Below are 19,519 nucleotides of genomic sequence, written 5' to 3' on the forward strand. Positions count from 1 at the left end.
AAGTTATTTTTCTGAAGCATAAAATCCATCAAAGAATCACTTTTTGGGATTTTTTTGGGGAACTGGGAAGTATGAGCTAAGCATCTCAAATTTCTGTCTTGGTTCTGGAAAATACTAAAAGTGCACTTCTGAAGTAGCTGTTGATTTCTTTAGCTCCCTTGGACCAACCAAGAGAAGCTTAGCAATTGAGTGAGTCATTAAAATAACAGCTCAGCTATATGGCTAGGCGTGACTAAATGATTGCCTCATTGTTTGTTTTTAAGGTGGTAAATGTGTGCTTAAGTTGTACACGTGTACTTAAAGTTGTATTGAAACTAACATAAAATTGAGTGATTGGAACAGCACATTATCATTTATTCTACCATGTAGGAAGTTACCTGTTCTAGGTAAGCGAATTCTCCGTGGAGCGTGCTTCACCTTTTGGGAGTCAGTCTCCAAGAATGTTTTAAAATTGAACACTTTCTAACCAGAATATAGTCTTTTCTTGGTGACTTTTGCTTGTGATTCTGATCAGTGACGCCTGTTGTCTAACACAGTCCTGCTGAAGTGCAGACAGCCGCGGCCCTCACTGAGTGGTCTGGCCTCCAGGCTTTTTGAGTTCTCCTGTTTGTTTTGCATCAGGTTTGTCTCTTTCTGCCATTTCGTGGTTTGGGCAGAATGCTGCCTCCGGAAATGCCTGGTCCTTACTTCTGCTGCAGCTAACCTGCCTTGCCTGGGAAACTGGATTAAACCAATTAGAATTTGGGTTAGCAGTGGAAAGTATAGATATATAGATACACCTTTTAGTAACCAGGTTTCCAGGTCGGGGAATCTTTGGAATATGTGATGGTTGAGTAGGAATTCCTGACTAACAGTCCATTGGATGCTGCTATGAAGAATGGTTAGGTTAATATTTTGTTGTTGTTTGCTTTAAACCGTAAATCTGCGTACGTGGCAGGTGTTGGTTTTATTGCCTTTTCTGGCTCCTTGTGACTGGTGAGCTCCTAGAGGCCAAATTCCACTGACTAGTTTATTACTCCTTCCTTCCACAGTCTCAGTTTCCCGCCTCTAAGCTCATTCTGCCTTAGTGACCTTTGCTGGCTGCTGTCTCCACCTGCTTTCTAAACAGTGCTCCTGTCTGGGCACCCTGCCCTGCCCCTGCTCATCACCACCCGGACGCCACGGCTGCAGCCACGCTGAAACTGTCCGCATTCCCCAAGCAGTAATGTTCAGAAAGCAGGTTTCTGTCTGTGCTATTCCTTGCCAGAATGAATTAATATATATTGTTTTAGGTCTTCCTAAAGAAGAAAAGGAGACTGAATTGGGATGATAACAGAAAGTTTTAGAGATCCAGGTATTGTGACATACATATATATATTTATTTAATTCTTGACATCTTGGTAGCACTTGACTGTAGACTGACTTTGGAAATGTGGCAAAATTTCAAATGATTTTAGGAAGCCCACAGAGCTAACAGTAGCTCAGAAGATTTCGTTTCTGGAGTGATGTTGAGCGTGATGTCCCCAGGCAGCCCTCTGACCTGTGAGGGGAAATTGATGGTATTGATAACGTGCTGTCTCTTTTTTTTTTTTTTTTTTGAGCTGGAGTTTTGCTCTTGTTACCCAAGCTGGAGTACAATGGTGTGATCTGGGCTTACTGCAACCTCTGCCTGCCGGGTTCCAGCGATTCTCTTACCTCAGCCTCCTGAGTAGCTGGGATTACAGGCGTGTGCCACCAGGCCCGTATTTTTAGTAGAAACGGAGTTTCACCATGTTAACCAGGCTGGTCTCAAACTCCTGACCTCAGGTGATCTGCCTGCCTTGGCTTCCCAAAGTGCTGGGATTACAGGCATAAGCCACCATGCCTGGCCAACATGGACTCTCTTAAATAGACTTGTTTTCTGTCTTTTGGACTTGGTAGAGTTTGTAGAGATACGAGGCTGTGTTCTCAAAAAAAAAAAAAAAATTACCTTTAATCCTTTCTGTAAAGATGTAACTGACCTTTAATCATCTCAGCCCTTTACAAGGCACCATACAAGGTGCATCAGCATTCAGTATTTGATTTTAATCTCAGTGCGATAGTTTAGATGTTGATATTTATCTAGGAAAAATGGTATTTTCTTCAGAAAGGTATTAGTTTTCCGGATCTGATTATTTAATTTTTCGATCAATAGTAATGAATCATTGTTTATATGTGACAATAACTCTTTTTCAGCTGAAATGTGTATCTGAAATGCAAGCTCACCGGGGCAGAGACCTGTGGATTGCCGTACGCTGCCCTCCGAACCTGGATCATGAAGGTGTTGGGAAGAAGCTTCTTCTGGGTGCTGTTTCCGGTCCTTCCCTGGGCAGTGCAGCCTGTGGAGCACGAGGAGGTGGCGCAGCGTGTGATCAAACTGCACCGCGGGCGAGGGGCGACCGCCACTCAGAGCCGCCAGTGGGTCCGGGACAGCTGCAGGAAGCTCTCAGGGCTTCTCCGCCAGAAGAATGCGGTTCTGAACAAACTGAAAAATGCAATTGGAGCAGTGGAGAAAGATGTGGGCCTGTCAGATGAAGAGAAACTGTTTCAGGTGCACACATTTGAAATTTTCCAGAAAGAGTTGAATGAAAGTGAAAATTCCGTGTTCCAAGCCATCTATGGACTGCAGAGAGCCCTGCAGGGGGATTACAAAGATGTGGTGAACATGAAGGAGAGCAGCCGGCAGCGCCTGGAGGCCCTGAGGGAGGCTGCAATAAAGGTCAGTCCTAGAGAGGGAGAGGGAGGGAGGAAAGGAGGGAGGGAGGGAGGGAGAGAGAGAGGTGAAGAGAGAGGGAGAGTGCGTGCCCACGTCCGCATCCTAGCGAGAACCCACCTGGAGCTGTGGGAGCAGACGGGAAGGGAAGGTGTGAGTGCGGCTGATGTCTCTCAGGTGTTGTCTTTCATAGGAAATCACATCTAGAAAAGTCTCTCATGTGAGGGAGAATCTTTTCCTCTTGCATAATACTGTAGTTCTTTCTTCTAGGAGCCGCCCTCATACTTTTCTCTGTGCAGAAATCCCCTGGTGATTCAAAAAGTCGCTCAAGTTACCAGTAAACTGATGTAGAAATGAATATAACTTAAGTCAGCATTCTGATGAGTTTCTGACAGGAGTGCCTTTTAGTGTGAAGTTTGACTTTTCTTCAGTGTCATACATCGAAGATAAAAATATTAAAATTAGTTTTAAACTAATGTATGCATTTAAAATTAAGGACTTTGACCAAGGATGCTTTTAAAATGATGAGAAGTTTCTGAACTTATTGCATCAGATGTTGTATTATCTATTTACATTTTTTAAAGCCATCATTTCTTGAGTACCTCTTCTATGGCAAGCATCATGCCAAGCCCTTTCTTTTTTTTTTTTTTTCGAGACGGAGTCTCGCTCTGTCGCCCAGGCTGGAGTGCAGTGGCGGGATCTCAGCTCACTGCAAGCTCCGCCTCCCGGGTTTACGCCATTCTCCCGCCTCAGCCTCCCAGGCCCTTTCAATGTGTAAAGTATTGTGTCATCTTCATAGAAAAACCTGTGGTATTATTACACAGCATCAACATGAGAGAAAATACAGACATTAAACTTTTTTTACCAAAATATATTTTGGAGGAGAGAAATATCATCAGGCAAATGGATAAATCAAGGTTTTCAATAATACTGATTCATTCGTCTTCCCTGTGTGATATGTGCATGAGCTGCTGTGACCCTGTGTACAGTGGAGACATGAAGATCCATTGGTAGGGTCCAGATGTGTGGTGGTTTTATTGTAGAGAAAAAACATGAGTTTGAGTAACATTGGCTACCAATATGCACAGTTCATAACACATCAACAGTATTTTAACATACACTAGTTATTATTTCCTGTGCCGAGATTCTCCAGGTGCTGGTAAACCAGCTATACTAGCCCTCCAGTCACGTGCTTGACCTGCAGCTGTGTGATAGACCTGCAGCTACGTATCAGGTCTGCAGTTGTATGTCAGTCAAACCTGCAGCTCTGTGATAGGCCCCCTGCTATGTGCTACACCTATAGCTGTGTGTCAGGTCTGCTAGACCTGCAGCTGTGCATCAAACCTGCAGCTGTGTGAGACCTGCAGCTCTGTGAGACCAGCTGTGTGCAAGACCTACAGCTGTGTGTGAGACCTGCAGCTGAGTGAGACCAGCTGTGTGAGACCTGCAGCTGTGTGTGAGACCTGCAGCTGAGTGAGACCAACTGTGTGAGACCAGCTGTGTGAGACCTGCAGCTCTGTGAGACCAGCTGTGTGCGAGACCTGTAGCTGTGTGTGAGACCTGCAGCTGAGTGAGACCAGCTGCGTGTGAGACCAGCTGTGTGTTAGACCTGCAGCTGTGTGAGACCAGCTGTGTGTTAGGCATGCAGCGGTGTGAGACCTGCAGCTGTGTGAGACCAGCAGCTGTGTGAGACCAGCTGTGTGCCAGACCTGCAGCTGTATGAGACCTGCACCTGTGTGAGACCTCAGCTGTCCAAGACCTACAGCTGTGTGTTACACTTGCAGCTGTGGGACACCCGCAGCTATGTGTGAGACCTGCTGTGTGAGACCTCAGCTGTGTGAGACCTGCAGCTGTGTGAGACCTGCTGTGTGAGACCTAGCTGTGTGAGACCCGCAGCTGTGTAAGACCTCAGCTGTGTGAGACCCGCAGCTGTGTGAGACGTCAGCTGTGTGAGACGTCAGCTGTGTGAGACCTGCAGCTATGTGTGAGACCTGCAGCTGTGTGAGACCTCAGCTGTGTGAGACCTGCAGCTCTTTGTCAGTGGCATCAGATGATGTCTCGTGACTACTTGGTAATTGAGGCAGTGATGTTCTTCTAGACTCTGGTCCTCTCTGCTCTGGCCTATGTCCCACCCCTTTAGCTAAGAATAAATGTTTAAAAGTAAGGTTATTGATAAAATATAGTTGTGTAAAATACATTACTAAATTCTATTGTCAGCATCACCCATCAGTTCTTCAAATGATTAATGCTGTTGGTTTCTACATGTGTTTTGGAACAGTTTTCCCTTGTAACTTGAGTTTGACTGTGCATTGAATTTAGGTGGTAGTTCCACATTCAGGTCTCACATCTGGTTTTAAAGTACCGCTGCACTCACACACGATAGGCCTGGAGCACAGTCACTATTGAGTCAATGAGTTTAGTGTGGATGGATGACCTACAGATACTACATTTACTTTTGTGTAACAAATGTTTCTTTTTTTTTTTTTTTTTTTTTTGAGGCGGAGTCTCACTCTGTCCCCCTGGCTGGAGTGCAGTGGCGCGATCTCGGCTCACTGCAAGCTCCGCCTCCCGGGTTCACGCCATTCTCCTGCCTCAGCCTCCGGAGTAGCTGGGACTACAGGCGCCCGCCACCACGCCTGGCTAGTTTTTTGTATTTTTAGTAGAGACGGGGTTTCACCGTGGTCTCGATCTCCTGACCTTGTGATCCGCCCGCCTTGGCCTCCCAAAGTGCTGGGATTACAGGCGTGAGCCACCGCGCCCGGCAACAAATGTTTCTTACATGTATTCATGTATATACACAAAAAACTTTCCCTAAACATTTGGTTAAGCTCAGTTGTGTTTGAATAACTAGGACACGTGACTTCCCTAGCTGACCAGAGTTAAGTTATTGACGTATGAACAGGGACATTTGACAAAGAAAGCAGGAGGACTGATGAAGAAAGTCATATCATAGCTTATTTCTTAATATATCTCACTCTTCTTTTCTTGCAAATGATTAGGAAGAAACAGAATATATGGAACTTCTAGCAGCAGAAAAACATCAAGTTGAAGCCCTTAAAAATATGCAACATCAAAACCAAAGTTTATCCATGCTCGACGAGATTCTTGAAGATGTAAGAAAGGCAGCAGATCGTCTGGAGGAAGAGATAGAGGAACACGCTTTCGATGACAACAAATCAGTAAGCATTCCCGAACAGCTGCTGCTTCACCCCCGAGCCGCTCGCTGATCGGAAGACGTGTTGTTGAAATTGTTCACATGTATGTTTTTAGTGTAGATTGAAAATGAAGACAAACTAAGACGCTTCTCAGTCATAGAGAAAATAATTTGGTCTTGTAGAAGTCAGCTAATTATCCTTTACTTTAACACCGACAGTCAGTTCCCCTCCTCAGCAGCTTGTCTGCATCTTCCAGAGGCCAGATGGATTGGGACACTGGGACTCTAGTCTCAGGACAGCCTGGACAGTTGGGTTTTAATGCTGATCTACTGGGACGTTACCAGAAACGGGTCCCAATCCAGACCCCAAGAGAGAGTTCTTGGATCAGGGCGAGTCCATAGAGTAAAGTGAAAGCAAGTTTATTAAGAAAGTAAAGAAACAAAAAAAAAAAGGCAACTCCATAGGCAGAGCAGCCCTGAGGGCTATTTTTATGATTATTTATTGATTACATGCTAAGCCAGGAGTTGGTTATTCATGAATTTTCTGGGAAAAGGGTGGCATTTCCTAGAATGTAGGGTTCCTTCTGTTTTAGACCACATAGGGTAACTTCCAGATGTTGCCATGGCATTTGGAAGCTGTCATGGCGCTGGTGGGAGTGTCATTTCACATGCTAATGGGTTCTAATTATGTACAGTGAGCAGTGAGGACAACCAGAGGCCACTTTCATTGCCTTCTTGGTTTTGGTGGGTTTTGGCTGGCTTCTTTACTGCATCCTGTTTTGTCAGCGGAGTCTTTGTGGCCTGTATCTTGTGATACCAATCTTGCCAACCTCCTGTCTCATCCTGTGACTAAGAATGCCTGTCCCTGAAATGCAGCCCAGCAGGTTTCATCCTCATTTCGCGCTGCTTGTGTTCAAGATGGAGTTGCTTTGGTTTGAACACCTCTAACGGAAACAGTGAACTTCTTACAGAAAATGATCTTCATCTGTGAAGCAGGAATTCAGGCTGCTCTTTTGTTGTAGCATGTTTAAGATTCTAAGAAAAAAAGTGGGACTGATGGTGAAAATTGACTGTGGGTCTTGATGAGGACTCATGAAAGGGTTGGGTAATAAAAACAAATCAGAAAAAGATTAGAGAAGAGACCGGAGAGAATAAAAATAGAGTAGAAGAAACAAGGTGTTTAAAAAATCTACTAATTATGGAATTAGAGGAGAACTCATAAGTATTTTAAGGGCTATGAATTTCTTGAAAGAATGGTAAACTAGGCCGGGCGCGGTGGCTCAAGCCTGTAATCCCAGCACTTAGGGAGGCCGAGGCGGGCGGATCACAAGGTCAGGAGATCGAGACCATCCTGGCTAACCCGGTGAAACCCCGTCTCTACTAAAAAAAATACAAAAAACTAGCCGGGCGAGGTGGTGGGTGCCTGTAGTCCTAGCTACTCGGGAGGCTGAGGCAGGAGAATGGCGTGAACCCCGGGGGCGGAGTTTGCAGTGAGCCGAGATCGCGCCACTGCACTCCAGCCTGGGTGACAGAGCGAGACTCCGTCTCAAAAAAAAAAAAAAGAAAAAAAAAAAAAAAAAGAATGGTAAACTAGATCTTGGAAAGTAGCAGAAATCCTAAACCTATCCATTCTTAAATTACTTCTTTAATTGAAAAGTCATAATTCACTGCTAATGAACATTGATTGATTCATTTTTAACATTCTTCTGTGTAGCATTCATTCCCTAAAAATTGAAAGCATTTAATGGATTTTAATTGCACAATACTATTATTCTTGCAGGTCAAGGGGGTCAATTTTGAGGCAGTTCTGAGGGTGGAGGAAGAAGAGGCCAATTCTAAGCAAAATATAACAAAACGAGAAGTGGAGGACGACTTGGGCCTTAGCATGCTGATTGACTCCCAGAACAACCAATATATTTTGACCAAGCCCAGAGACTCAACCATCCCACGTGCGGATCACCACTTTATCAAGGTAGTGAGTCATGGCGGGATGCCCACCTTTCCCTACTTTCGGGTTCATGGTGTCAGTACGACCAAGCTTTATCCTCCGAACATGATGCTGAGGTGCACAGCCTTCCGTCTAACAGATTTTACTAGAATTCCCTGCATTTTCTGTGATTTGAGGCATCTTCCCTTAATTTCTATTTTTTTTTTCTAAAGGAATAAGATACTTTAATATTTAAAATGAAAGTTAATTTTGTCTTGGAGAATTTGGAAGACTTTGAAATTAGGAGTTACTGTAATGGGATTAAAACTTTAGTCATCTAAAAACTATTTTCACTAAAATTAAAAATCCTTAAAAGGCAGAGAGGTCTTGGCTAAGGAGTTGTATGTGGCTTCATGTAACCCTGGGGTACAGAGCATGAAAACCCATTCAGCAGTGCCTGGCCTTCCAGATGGAACTGGATTCAGACCTGTTTCCTCCCAGGAACTCGGTCTAGACAAAGGCTATGCAGGGAAGTACTTGAAGCTGAGAGCATCGTGGTTCGGGTGGTCACTCAGGAGGGAGTGGCTTGGCCGTGACAGGTACAGCCCCTCGGGGAAGCTTGGTGCACTGTGTACACTGTCAGGTCTCCAGCAGAGACTGGAGGTTTGTACAGGAGCAGAAACCAAGCCAGAGAATCTAGGCTCAAAGATGGTGCTGTTTCAGGCGAGAGGAAGAGGACCAGCCAGAGAGAGAGGTGGACATGATGGAGTGGGTTCCGTGAGGACTGGGGCTGCCGAGTGATGCTGTCAGGGCCCTCCAAGAAGGGGCGGAGATCTCTGTAAGGCTATTCTTTCTCCCTTTGTAATGAATAGGCAATTTCTAGGGAGAGGTTTTGAGACTGTAAGTATCCTGCTCCTTGCTGACCTTCAGGGCTGCAGGCGCAGCAGTGCCGGCACCCACTAAAGATCCTGCCTGCACCCGTCATGGCGAAGCCATGTGAATTACAATTTGGACACCAGCACTGAGAGTCTCCCAGATTAGAAAACTCAGTGGAATTCTAGGACTCAGAATTCTTAGAACACTCTTAAGGGGCTTAAGCAAAACAAAAAGTTTGCTAGACAGTCAGCATCCACGTGCTCTGCATCCTCAGTTCAACCAACTGTGGATGAAAATATTCAGAAAAAAGACTGAAGAATAACAAGACAATAAAAAATACAAACAAAATATGACAACAATTTCCATTGTGTAGGCATCATGAGTAATCTAGAGGTGCTTTAAAGTATACAGGAGGATGTGCTGGGTTACATGCACATACCATTCCGTTTGGAATCAGAGACTTAGCATCTGAGGATCCTGGTACGGGGGCTGGGGAGGATCCTGGAACTACTGTCCCAAGGATGCTAAGGGGTGACTGTAATCTTTAGGCCATGAAAAACTCACTCCATCTATTCCCAGAATACACTCTTCATGTTTTCAGCTTCTCTGGAACCCTCAGCATGAGGAAAATCGGTGGTTTTGTCTTCGCCCTTCATTCCCATCAGATGAAATCAGGGAACTACGTCCTGTTCTGCGTCTCAGCCAGCCAGCCCTCTTCCTATCATGTTATCTTACACGTTTCTTATTTATTTGATTCTTCTTCAGGACATTGTTACCATAGGAATGCTGTCCTTGCCTTGTGGCTGGCTATGTACAGCCATAGGATTGCCTACAATGTTTGGTTATATTATTTGTGGTGTACTTCTAGGACCTTCAGGACTGAATAGTATTAAGGTAAGAACAAAATTTAGTTGTTTTGGTATCTGTTTAACAGAACATAAAAAGAGAATTCCTGAAGACTAAAAAGTGTTGAATGTGATTAATGAAGATACCAGCTTTGTATAAACCATTTCAAAGAAGATGTCCTTTCGGGTGTCATGGGAAGTCTCTGAACCCTCAGGAAGTCGCTGTGCCCGTTACTGAAGGGGCGGTGTTACTGGAGACAACGACCCTGCTCGTTTCTGTTAGTTTTAAGGAGTCCATTTCCAGTAACATGCTGGGCCAGGTTGTTCAGACTGCCCTTCACGTGCCGAATACAACCAAAGTGCTGCATTCACTGTATTTTTTTTTTTTTGAGACAGAGTCTCGCACTGTCACCCGGGCTGGAGTGCAATGATGCAATCTTGGCTCACTGCAACCTCCACCTCCCGGGTTCGTGTGATTCTCCTGCCTCAGCCTCCTGAGTAGCTGGGATTACAGGTGCACACCACCACACCTGGCTAATTGTTTGTATTTTTAGTAGAGACGGGGTTTCACTATGTCAGTCTTGAACTCCTGACCTCGTCATCTGCCCGCCTCGGCCTCCCAAGGTGCTGAGATGACAGGTGTGAGCCATTGACCATGCCCGGCCCACTAACTATCTTTAAGCATCTCACTCACAACACATGGGAAAGTCGACGAGCCCCAGTCGAGGCAGCGGGCAGTGGGGCTGTTTGCTAGGCCCCGTCACGCCGATGGCACTTCTGACAGGGAGGAAAGGTTCCTGAGCTTCCAGCTGTCTCCCCGCAGCACTCACAGTGCGAGCAGCGTGGAGAGCGGGTGCCGGAGTGGGTGCCATGAGTCCCACCGTGGGGAGGCGTGTCAAGGGGTGGGACGGGGAGAAGTGCAGCCTGCTCCCTCCAAGCCTTTTTCCCTCTGCTGCTGGTGGAGCCTGGGACCAGGCCCAGGAGCCCCAGGGCTTTCTCCAGACTGCAGGGCGGCAGGAGGGGTCTGAGGAGCTCCAGCCCCGGCTGGTGAAGAGGAGCGCGCCCAGCACCCTGGGCCTGGGGAGCAGCTGGCTGGCAGGGGAGCTGCAAGCCCACATGTGGGGGCTCCCAGGACAGGGCTCGCTTTGGCAGAATGGCCCCTGGGAAGAACGGCTATTTCAATTTGGTTTTTGGAGTAGGTCTTTTTCACGTGATTCAAGTATGAAACACCGGAGGTGAAAAATCACTTCCTGCCCTTTGCAAGTAAAAGCAAATACAAATTTCTTTCCTTCTTTTTCTTAATAGCAAAGGTGCTCATAAACCAAGAAATAAGTTGAAATAGCTGAGTAATATATACAACTGGATGCTGTAAAAATTGTAATTCTTAATAAATCAGCTAAATCATGGAAAATAATGTAATTATAAATAGACCAAGATAAAAATCAGAGCACATACTAGCCAAAGGGAGAAGTGGTTAATGGAAGAAGTATACTGTGTGATTACTCTGTGTGTGTGTGTGTGTGTGTGTGTGTGTGTTTTGGATACTTCCACCAGGCATACTAGGACATGATTGTTTAGTTAAGTATACTTAATATGTTAAACCTGTAAAATTATATGGTTTGATTTTTTTGTGTGTTTTTCAGTCTATTGTGCAAGTGGAGACATTAGGAGAATTTGGGGTGTTTTTTACTCTTTTTCTTGTTGGCCTAGAATTTTCTCCAGAAAAGCTAAGAAAGGTAAGGACCTCATCAACCCATTACTGCCTCTAAGGGACTTCACATCATGTGGTTTTGGTTCATATACTTTTAACATTTGTTGATGAATTCACTATCAAATTAAATGTTTTTAGAATAGAATATGGTATTTCAGTTTGATGTTATTTTTGAAACAAATTCAGAAAGATGAAGAACATCAGGTTTGAAAGCGTCGAAATTCAATGAAGAATTGGCATTAGGCTTCTCGTGCCTAACTTCAGGAAGGATCTGGAAAGTAAAATGTGTGTGAACTTTAACAGATGGTCCCTCCCAGAAGGTGGCAAGTCTGTTAGAGGGTCAGATGTCATAGAGGTTGCATATTCAGTGTGTTACCCTAGAAGAAACTTTGTAAATTGGAAGTGAGTTAATTAAAAAACACTTTGCTTTTCCACAGACGCGCACAGAAGAGGAAAGTAGCTGATGAAAGGCTAGGGTGGGGAGAGAGAAAATGAACACTGTTGGTAACAAAAAAGAACCCTGTGAATTAAGATCAGATACCATTTTGCCTGCAGTGCTAGCTGGAAAACTAATATCAACTTAGCAAAAGTTTTTAAGCGGATATGAGCTGTAATAGGCATTCTTGAACCAGATTCATGAGAATCACAGCTGTACACCCTTTTCGTTTTTTTTTGTTTTTTTTCCATGAAAGACTTGGTCATTTTAAACAAAGTGACTTAATTTACAGTGTCTGGTTTGCCTAATCACTCAGCCCTCTCGTATTGTATTTTTTTTTTTTAATTTTAATTTTTTTTACTTCAATAGGTTTTTTGGGAACAGGTGGTGTTTGGTTACATGAATAAGTTCTTTCGTAGTGATTTGTGAGATTTTGGTGCACCCATCACCAGAGCAGTGTACAGTGCACCCAGTGTGTAGTCTTTTATCCCTCACCACCCCCCACCCTTTCCCCCAATCCCCAAAGTCGAGTGTGTCATTCTTACGCGTTTGTGTCCTGGCAGCTTAGCTCCCGCTTAGGAGTGAGATCATAGGATGTTTGATTTTTCATTCCTGAGTTACTGCACTTAGAATAATGGTCTCCAGGCCGGGCGCGGTTGCTCAAGCCTGTAATCCCAGCACTTTGGGAGGCCGAGACGGGTGGATCACGAGGTCAGGAGATCGAGACCATCCTGGCTAACCCAGTGAAACCCCGTCTCTGCTAAAAAATACAAAAAACTAGCCGGGCGAGGTGGCAGGCGCCTGTAGGCCCAGCTACTCGGGAGGCTGAGGCAGGAGAATGGCATGAACCCGGGAGGCGGAGCTTGCGGTGAGCTGAGATCCGGCCACTGCACTCCAGCCTGGGCGACAGAGCGAGACTCTGTCTCAAAAAAAAAAAAAAAAAAGAATAATGGTCTCCAGTTGCATCCAGGTTGCTGCAAATACCCCTATTTTGCTCCTTTTTATGGCTGAGTAGTATTCCATGGTATATATAATACCACATTTTTTATTGGTGGGCATTTGGGCTGGTTCCATGTTTTTGCAATTGCAAATTGTGCTGCTCTAAACATGTGTATGCAAGTATCTTCTTCACATAATGACTTCTTTTCCCCTAGAAGTGGGATTGCTGGATCAAATGGTACATCTACTTTTAGTTCTCTGAGGAACCTCCACGCTGTTTGCGTTGGTGGTTGTACTACTTTACATTCCCACCAGCAGAGCAGAAGTGTTCCCCTTTCACCACATCCCTGCCAACATCTCTTCATTTTTTGGTTATGGCCATTCTTGGAGGAGTAAGATGGTATCACATTGTAGTTTTGATTTGCATTTCCCTGATCATTAGTGATGTTCAGCATTTTTTATGTTTGTTGGCCATTTGTCTATCTTCTTTAGAGAATTGTCTATTCATGTTCTTAGCCCACTTTTGGATAGGATTGTTTCTTTTTTTTCTTGCTGACTTTTTTGAGTTCTTTGTCGATTCTGGATATTAGTCATTTGTCGGATGTATAGATTGTGGAGATTTTCTCCAGCTCTTTGGATTTGTACACTCTTTTTGGAAGGCTGTCTAGCAGTTTGACCTAAGAGCTTTAAGATGTGCATATGCGCCCAGTAGTTCTTCTAGGTCTCTCTCCAAAGGAAAGAATCAAACATAAGGTTTTTTAAAAATTTAGCCACAAAAGGTTTTCACCTCCTCATTGTAAATCTTTAAGAAACAGCGGAACCAGTCCCGAGTGTCTAACGGCCAGTTGAACTGTGGCATGACTGCTGATGGAGTGTTAGGTAGCCACTGCAAAGTCACAGGAGCATCAGCAGCAAAGCAAACTATCGGTTAGAATGCTCAACTTGAGGGAAAGCAGGAGCATGTAATGTGACCGCGGCGATGTAAAAGCAGCACCAGTACGTGGGGGAAAGTGGGAAATAAACGTGCCGGGTCACCATGGTGACTTCTGGTTTCTTCTCTGTATTTTCCAAATTTTCTGTAATAAGCCGTCAATACTTTGTCATTATAAGGAAAAATAAACTTTTCTTTTAAAATCTTGTGTTTACTTTCAGAAGTTCACTCTGATCTCACTGGCATGTTTTTCTTTATACTCTCGTCCCATTTGCTTCCTCAGTTCATCCTCTTACCTAGAACTTTTTGTTTTCTTTACCCTTCTGTTTTTCCACTAAAAGCTCCGTTTGTCCATCTTCTCATTGCTCTCCCTGTCCTGTGAACACTCCTGAAGACACACAGCCTCATAAGGCGTTCTGAATTAACTTTAGGGTGTTCTCCAGGTACTTGGCATCTTTTTATATTTCTTGTAAATTGTTAATTTCTAAGCTCAGTGATTAAAGAGAAGTCACCACTTTCCTGGGTCCCAAGGAAAAGCAGTGCCATCCTTGCCGTTAACCCTGTGGAGGGAGTGTTATGGGGGGAGGATGAGGGGGCGTGGGCCGCGTGGCTGCCCGGCCTGTGGAGGAGCCTGTTATGGGGGGGTAAGGAGGTGTGGCTGTCCAGTGCCCTGTCTCACCAGCGTCCCACGAGTCTCCGTAAAAACATGAGGCCTCCATTTCATGGTGCAGCATGGGCGTGTGTGTGTGTGCGTGTGTGTATCTGTGTGTGTGTAATTTAGAGACGTTTACAGCAAAGGGCAATTTAGGGCAGACCCTAGGGGAGGTGGGAGGGCGACATTCTGGCTATGCGGCAGAGCCTCAACAAGGTACTTACTGCCTGGACATGTGCTTCCTCTCCTATACAGTGAGGGATCTAGAAGACTCCGGTGTCTTCTGGCCCTGTGTTTTCATAGTTTGTATTTTTCTCCACTACGGTATTCACAGTTAATAAAAAATAATATTGTATAACGTAACGTTAAGATAATTGTAAGCAGCGTGAGAACGTGCTTCATCAGGGCTGCTGTCATCTCAGTGGCGCTTCCGAGGGTTTGCACCCGGTTCTGAAGTGCCTGCTTGGTGGTGTAGACTCAGGGGCTCGGCAGGAGCCTGGCGTTCCCTGTTAGGAAGTTGTGCTCAGCTGCCCTGCGTGGTGACAGTCAGATGATGGAAGGACACTGGTTTGGGACTCAGGAGACATCTGTGAAACTCCTTGTTGACCCCGATTGAGTGGCGCTGGGCAGGGTTCCTTCTGTGTCTGGAATGTGCGGGTGTCTCGGCGCTGACGAGGGTCTCCCGGTCCGAACTCCTCCTCTCACCCGTTGCTGAGCCTGTGCTGCTGTCCCCAGCGGGAACCCTCGGAGTCTGGCCCCACCCTGGTTCATGGAGACGGCATCCCTGGTTCACGGAGACATGACTAAGCAACGTGTTTATTTTCCCCTTTTTATTACTCAGGTGTAATATCTGGCCGAGCTTTAGAACAGCCTGAGATACCCGGAGTCACTTTTCTGAACTGATGAGCCTCCTGCCACGTGGGTTAGCTTGCACACCCCACTTGTGGGTGGGAAAATAATTTCCTTGGGTTTTTGAAATGTTAATACTTGCCAGAAGGCCCCTCTTAGGACTTCTAAAGATATGATTAGAAACTACTCGGAACGCCGAGGCCCCGAAACCGCGTCGTGCGTCATGCGTCACGCGTCGTGCGTCGTGCTGAGGAAAGCTGCCCGCTCAGTTCTCTCCCTTGTCGCCGCTTGCTCTTCTAGCCGGACTTCAACTGTTCCTTAAACTTGATCACTTAAGAATCTGTCAGTTTCTGCCTCTCTCTAGATCGTTCATAGAGTCATTGGGGTTGGAGTTTCATTTACTTCTGTCTTGTATCTTCTCTGTCCTAACTGCAAACACCTGTTGAGCACCTGCGGCGTTCCGGGCCCTTCAGGGGCTGCTGGGTGAGGCAGGGTGTAACGTAGATGTGCCTCTACCCTGTGGCTTGTATTGTGGGATTTCAGGAGAATGTGTCTTAGAAGAGGAAGAAGAAGACAGCTGAAGAGGCAGTATTTGAGGCTGGGGTCCTAGTGCAGAGGAAGCCGGGGGTGCCAAGGGGCCTCCTGTCAGTGCCTCCTGACCTCCAGTGCCTCCTGACGTCCAGTGCCTCCTGACCTCCTGTGCCTCCTGACCTCCAGTGCCTCCTGACCTCCAGTGCGCATGCAGCCACCTGGGGGCTTGCTGACCCACAGATTCTGACCTGGGTGTGTGCCTGCAGGTGGGGCTTCTGATGCATACACAGGTCCCATGTTGAACGGGAAGTTTCTTCCTCTCACCTGTGCCCCTGTGGCCTTTCCTGGAGCTGTTTCCCACGATGGTGTCTCAACACCTTGCTCCCAGGGCCCTCCTGGCTGGAATGTGCAGTAACACAAGATAATAAGGTCAGGTAAGGTTCACCCTGGTGATGACCTCAGAGATAACAGTCTTGCCTGTTCTCTATAGATGTGGAAACTAAAGCTAGAGAGATTGCTACCCACTCGGCGCACGGCGAGTTAGCAGCAGATCAGGCCTCAACTCCGTGTGTCCCTTGAGGGTTGGGAAGACCCTGAATCAGAGCTGGTTAACACTGCTCACAGGAGTAACCCCTGAGCCCGTGGCCGCCTCAGGCTGCAGCCAGCATGGACGGCACGGTGTTTCCATTGCTCCTCAGCTGTGATATTCGGGTGTAAGATGCACGTGGATGGCACGGTGTTTCCATTGCTCCTCAGCTGTGATATTCGGGTGTAAGATGCACGTGGATGGCACGGTGTTTCCATCGCTCCTCGGCTGTGATATTCGGGTGTAAGATGCACGTGGACGGCACGATGTTTCCATTGCTCCTCAGCTGTCATATTCGGGTGTGAAATGTGCGTGGACGGCACAGTGTTTCCATCGCTCCTCGGCTGTGATACTCGGAAGAGGAAGGGTATGAGATGCACGTGGACGGCACGGTGTTTCCATTGCTCCTCGGCTGTGATACTCGGAAGAGGAAGGGTATGAGATGCACGTGGACGGCACGGTGTTTCCATTGCTCCTCGGCTGTGGATACTCGGAGAGAGGGGACCGAGCAGAGTAGAGACTTATCGAGTCTCCGCGGCCCAGAGCTGTTTGGTGGCATCTGCCGGCCTCCTGTCACGTGGCCTCTCGATGTTCAGATGAAGTGAGCCTGGGGCCTCGTGGGGTTGGAAGGCACCGTGGTTCCCCTCCGGGGTCTGGAAGCTCCATGGTGGACAAACAGGCCAACGGGTGACAGCTGTGGGAGACTGGGGCGTATCTGCTCATTTTCCTGATTCTCAAAAAGAAAAGTTGTAATTTTGCAAGAAGTGTTGTTTTGCACCAAGAACTAGCTGGGGAGGGAAAAGCTCACATGCTCCAAAGCGCCCAAGGTACACTGGGGCTGGCGGGCTTGGCGGGCGCGCCCCCTGGAGCTGCCTGTGTACATTGGGGCCGGCGGGCTTGGTGGGCGCGCCCCCCGGAGCTGCCTGTGTACATTGGGGCTGGCAGGCTCCTTGGGTGGGCCCCCCGGAACCGCCTGTGTCCAGCTGCTCCACGACGCCTGTGTTTAGCCACACAGCCCCTGCATCCCTTCCTTCTAGGACCCCCGACCCCAACTTTCACTTTCCATAGAAGGCCTGGAATCAGGGAACTGATGCTTATTTTGACTAGGACCATGCAGTGAGGAGAAAACGATGTGAATGAGCACTTCAAGTGGGGTAGGAGGAGTTCCAGGTTAATTTCTTTGGTTGATGCATCATATTTATGTTTATATAAATAGGTAGCTTTTATTATTTTAGGATTGAAACGTGCTTTCTTCTCCCTTCCCGTCTCATTTAACACAGTGCCGAGTGCACCCTGAGGCACCTGATAGAGCCGCTTTGGTTGCCGAGCCGCAGTGCCTGGGTTCACTTCTTGGCTCCAACGTTCACTGGCCATGTGACCTTGCCGAGTCACTTAACCTGTGTGTGCCTCGGTGTTTTCATCTAAAAGTAGGGGAAATTGTCATCTTGAGCTCAAGTTGTTCTGAGGATTAGGTTTTATTTACACTCCTGGGGAGAGAGTGGGTGTGCGTGTATTGTGTGTGTGCAGCCCTGTGGCAGTGCCTGGCACAGAGGAAGCCTTGTGTGAGTACTCACCGTGTTCAACTGATGACGTTGGATATGTGACCCAGCGTTGCCTCACAAAAGCTCAGCTCTGCCTCCTTTCCTGGGTGCAGAAATGCATGAAGTCTGTGTGGTGTGGTCATTGCCTGTTGTCACTAAAAAGCGTGTGAATCAAACTGTGTTCTCTTTAAGGTGTGGAAGATTTCCTTACAAGGGCCGTGTTACATGACACTGTTGATGATTGCGTTTGGCTTGCTATGGGGGCATCTCCTGCGGATCAAACCCACGCAGAGCGTCTTCATTTCCACCTGTCTGTCCTTGTCGAGCACACCCCTCGTGTCCAGGTTCCTCGTGGGCAGCGCTCGGGCTGACAAAGAAGGTAGGTGACGGCGTGTTCCAAGTGTGTGTCTGACTCATGCTTGTGTGTAGGTAACTTTTGGATTCACAGTTGAGGGCCTGTGAGGAAAAATTGCAAGTCTTACTTCCCCTCTGAGGACTTTCCGAACAATTGTGGATGTCACGGCTTACATTCCGAAAGGAACTGATGTCCCTGTGAACTCAGGTCCTCCCAACCTCCACTTCTCCACTTGATTAAGAAAAAATGAGGGCCAGAGAGAACTTGGACCAAGATTTTGAAAAGCCAGTCAGCACTGGAAAATGACCTGTGGAATTGGTGGGTTTTAGGAAGTTGCATGTGTTTTGCTGCTTTAATTCTAGCAGGCACTGGGGATGGACCCACTTTCGATACTTTCTTCCTGTGAAATCAAAGGTGCTTCGGTAACTGAAGGTTTTCCCAACTCTTTTGCTTTGGCCTTAGTTTCATCGTATGTATGAAACATTGTCGCCTCTAAGTCCTGACTGTTTAGTGGAAGCTGACTTGCTCAGAAGTCTTGGCAGGACCGTGTCCCTTTGCAGGGAGGCTTGGCAGGTTGCTGTTTCTGACAGCCTGCTTACCCACTGGGTAAGCTGTCACTGTTTTGCTCTTATTTTGTAAAAGTCAGTAAAATACAGGGTCGAAATGCCACAGTCACTTCACTGTGATGTTTACCCTGCACAGAACACACAGGCATAGAAGAGAAAATACGAAAAGAGAAAACCACAGAGGTGTGTCTGACCTCTCCTGTAAACCGACAGGCTCTGTGCCGGCAGCTGAGAGGCTGAGCAGAGCTGGCCATGGGCCGCCGAGCCGGGTGCTGGAGCATGTGGAACCCACGCGTGCCCTCACTGTGGGACCGGCAGTTGGGAAGCATCACTCTGGAAGGAAGCAGGGAAAGCTTTTTAAAAATCTGCGGCCTTCTGCTGGGCCTGAGGCACCAGAAGGACACGGATGCAGCCTCCCTGCTAGACGCTGGACAGGCGGCCCCAGCCGTGGGCCTCCTCCGTGCTGGTCCCAGCATCCCTGTGGGCCGGTCCTAGGGTCAGCCCCATCGTGAGACTGGACAGAGGTGGAGGGTCGGGGACCGAGTGAAATGAAAAAAGACCAAGTGGGGACCAGGAACGATGCATGAAAACTGCTGGTTTAGTGGCCTGCACATGGGAACACCCACACCTGCAAAGAAATCTGTGGCTGGAAAAGAGCTGACAGACTCCGCAGTCACCGTGTGAACTGCCCTTGTGGACAGAAAAGCTTAATAAAGACTTCAAAATAAGTGGGCAGGCCGGGCGCGGTGGCTCAAGCCTGTAATCCCAGCACTTTGGGAGGCCGAGACGGGCGGATCACGAGGTCAGGAGATCGAGACCATCCTGGCTAACACGGTGAAACCCTGTCTCTACTAAAAATACAAAAAACTAGCCGGGCGCGGTGGCGGCGCCTGTAGTCCCAGCTACTCAG

At 47.1% G+C, this 19,519-nt stretch overlaps 1 protein-coding gene across 4 annotated transcripts in view; it reads left to right on the forward strand.

Annotated features, from left to right (window-relative positions):
- TMCO3 (transmembrane and coiled-coil domains 3) overlaps positions 1-19,519 on the forward strand; it is a 57,779-nt gene that overhangs the window by 2,279 nt on the left and 35,981 nt on the right. For 2 of the 4 annotated variants that reach the window (XM_021929823.2, XM_021929825.2), the window contains exons 2-8: positions 1,272-1,333; positions 2,194-2,716; positions 5,710-5,889; positions 7,645-7,836; positions 9,433-9,561; positions 11,156-11,248; positions 17,881-18,067. In XM_021929823.2, the coding sequence (XP_021785515.1) occupies positions 2,273-2,716; positions 5,710-5,889; positions 7,645-7,836; positions 9,433-9,561; positions 11,156-11,248; positions 17,881-18,067 (1,225 nt within the window). In that variant the 5' untranslated portion in view covers positions 1,272-1,333; positions 2,194-2,272. The remainder of the gene's footprint in view (positions 1-1,271; positions 1,334-2,193; positions 2,717-5,709; positions 5,890-7,644; positions 7,837-9,432; positions 9,562-11,155; positions 11,249-17,880; positions 18,068-19,519) is intronic. The other 2 variants (XM_009192286.4, XM_021929824.2) reach the window with 2 other exon arrangements.

This window comes from Papio anubis, chromosome 15, assembly GCF_008728515.1.
Source record: "Papio anubis isolate 15944 chromosome 15, Panubis1.0, whole genome shotgun sequence".
NCBI classification, from domain to species: domain Eukaryota; kingdom Metazoa; phylum Chordata; class Mammalia; order Primates; family Cercopithecidae; genus Papio; species Papio anubis.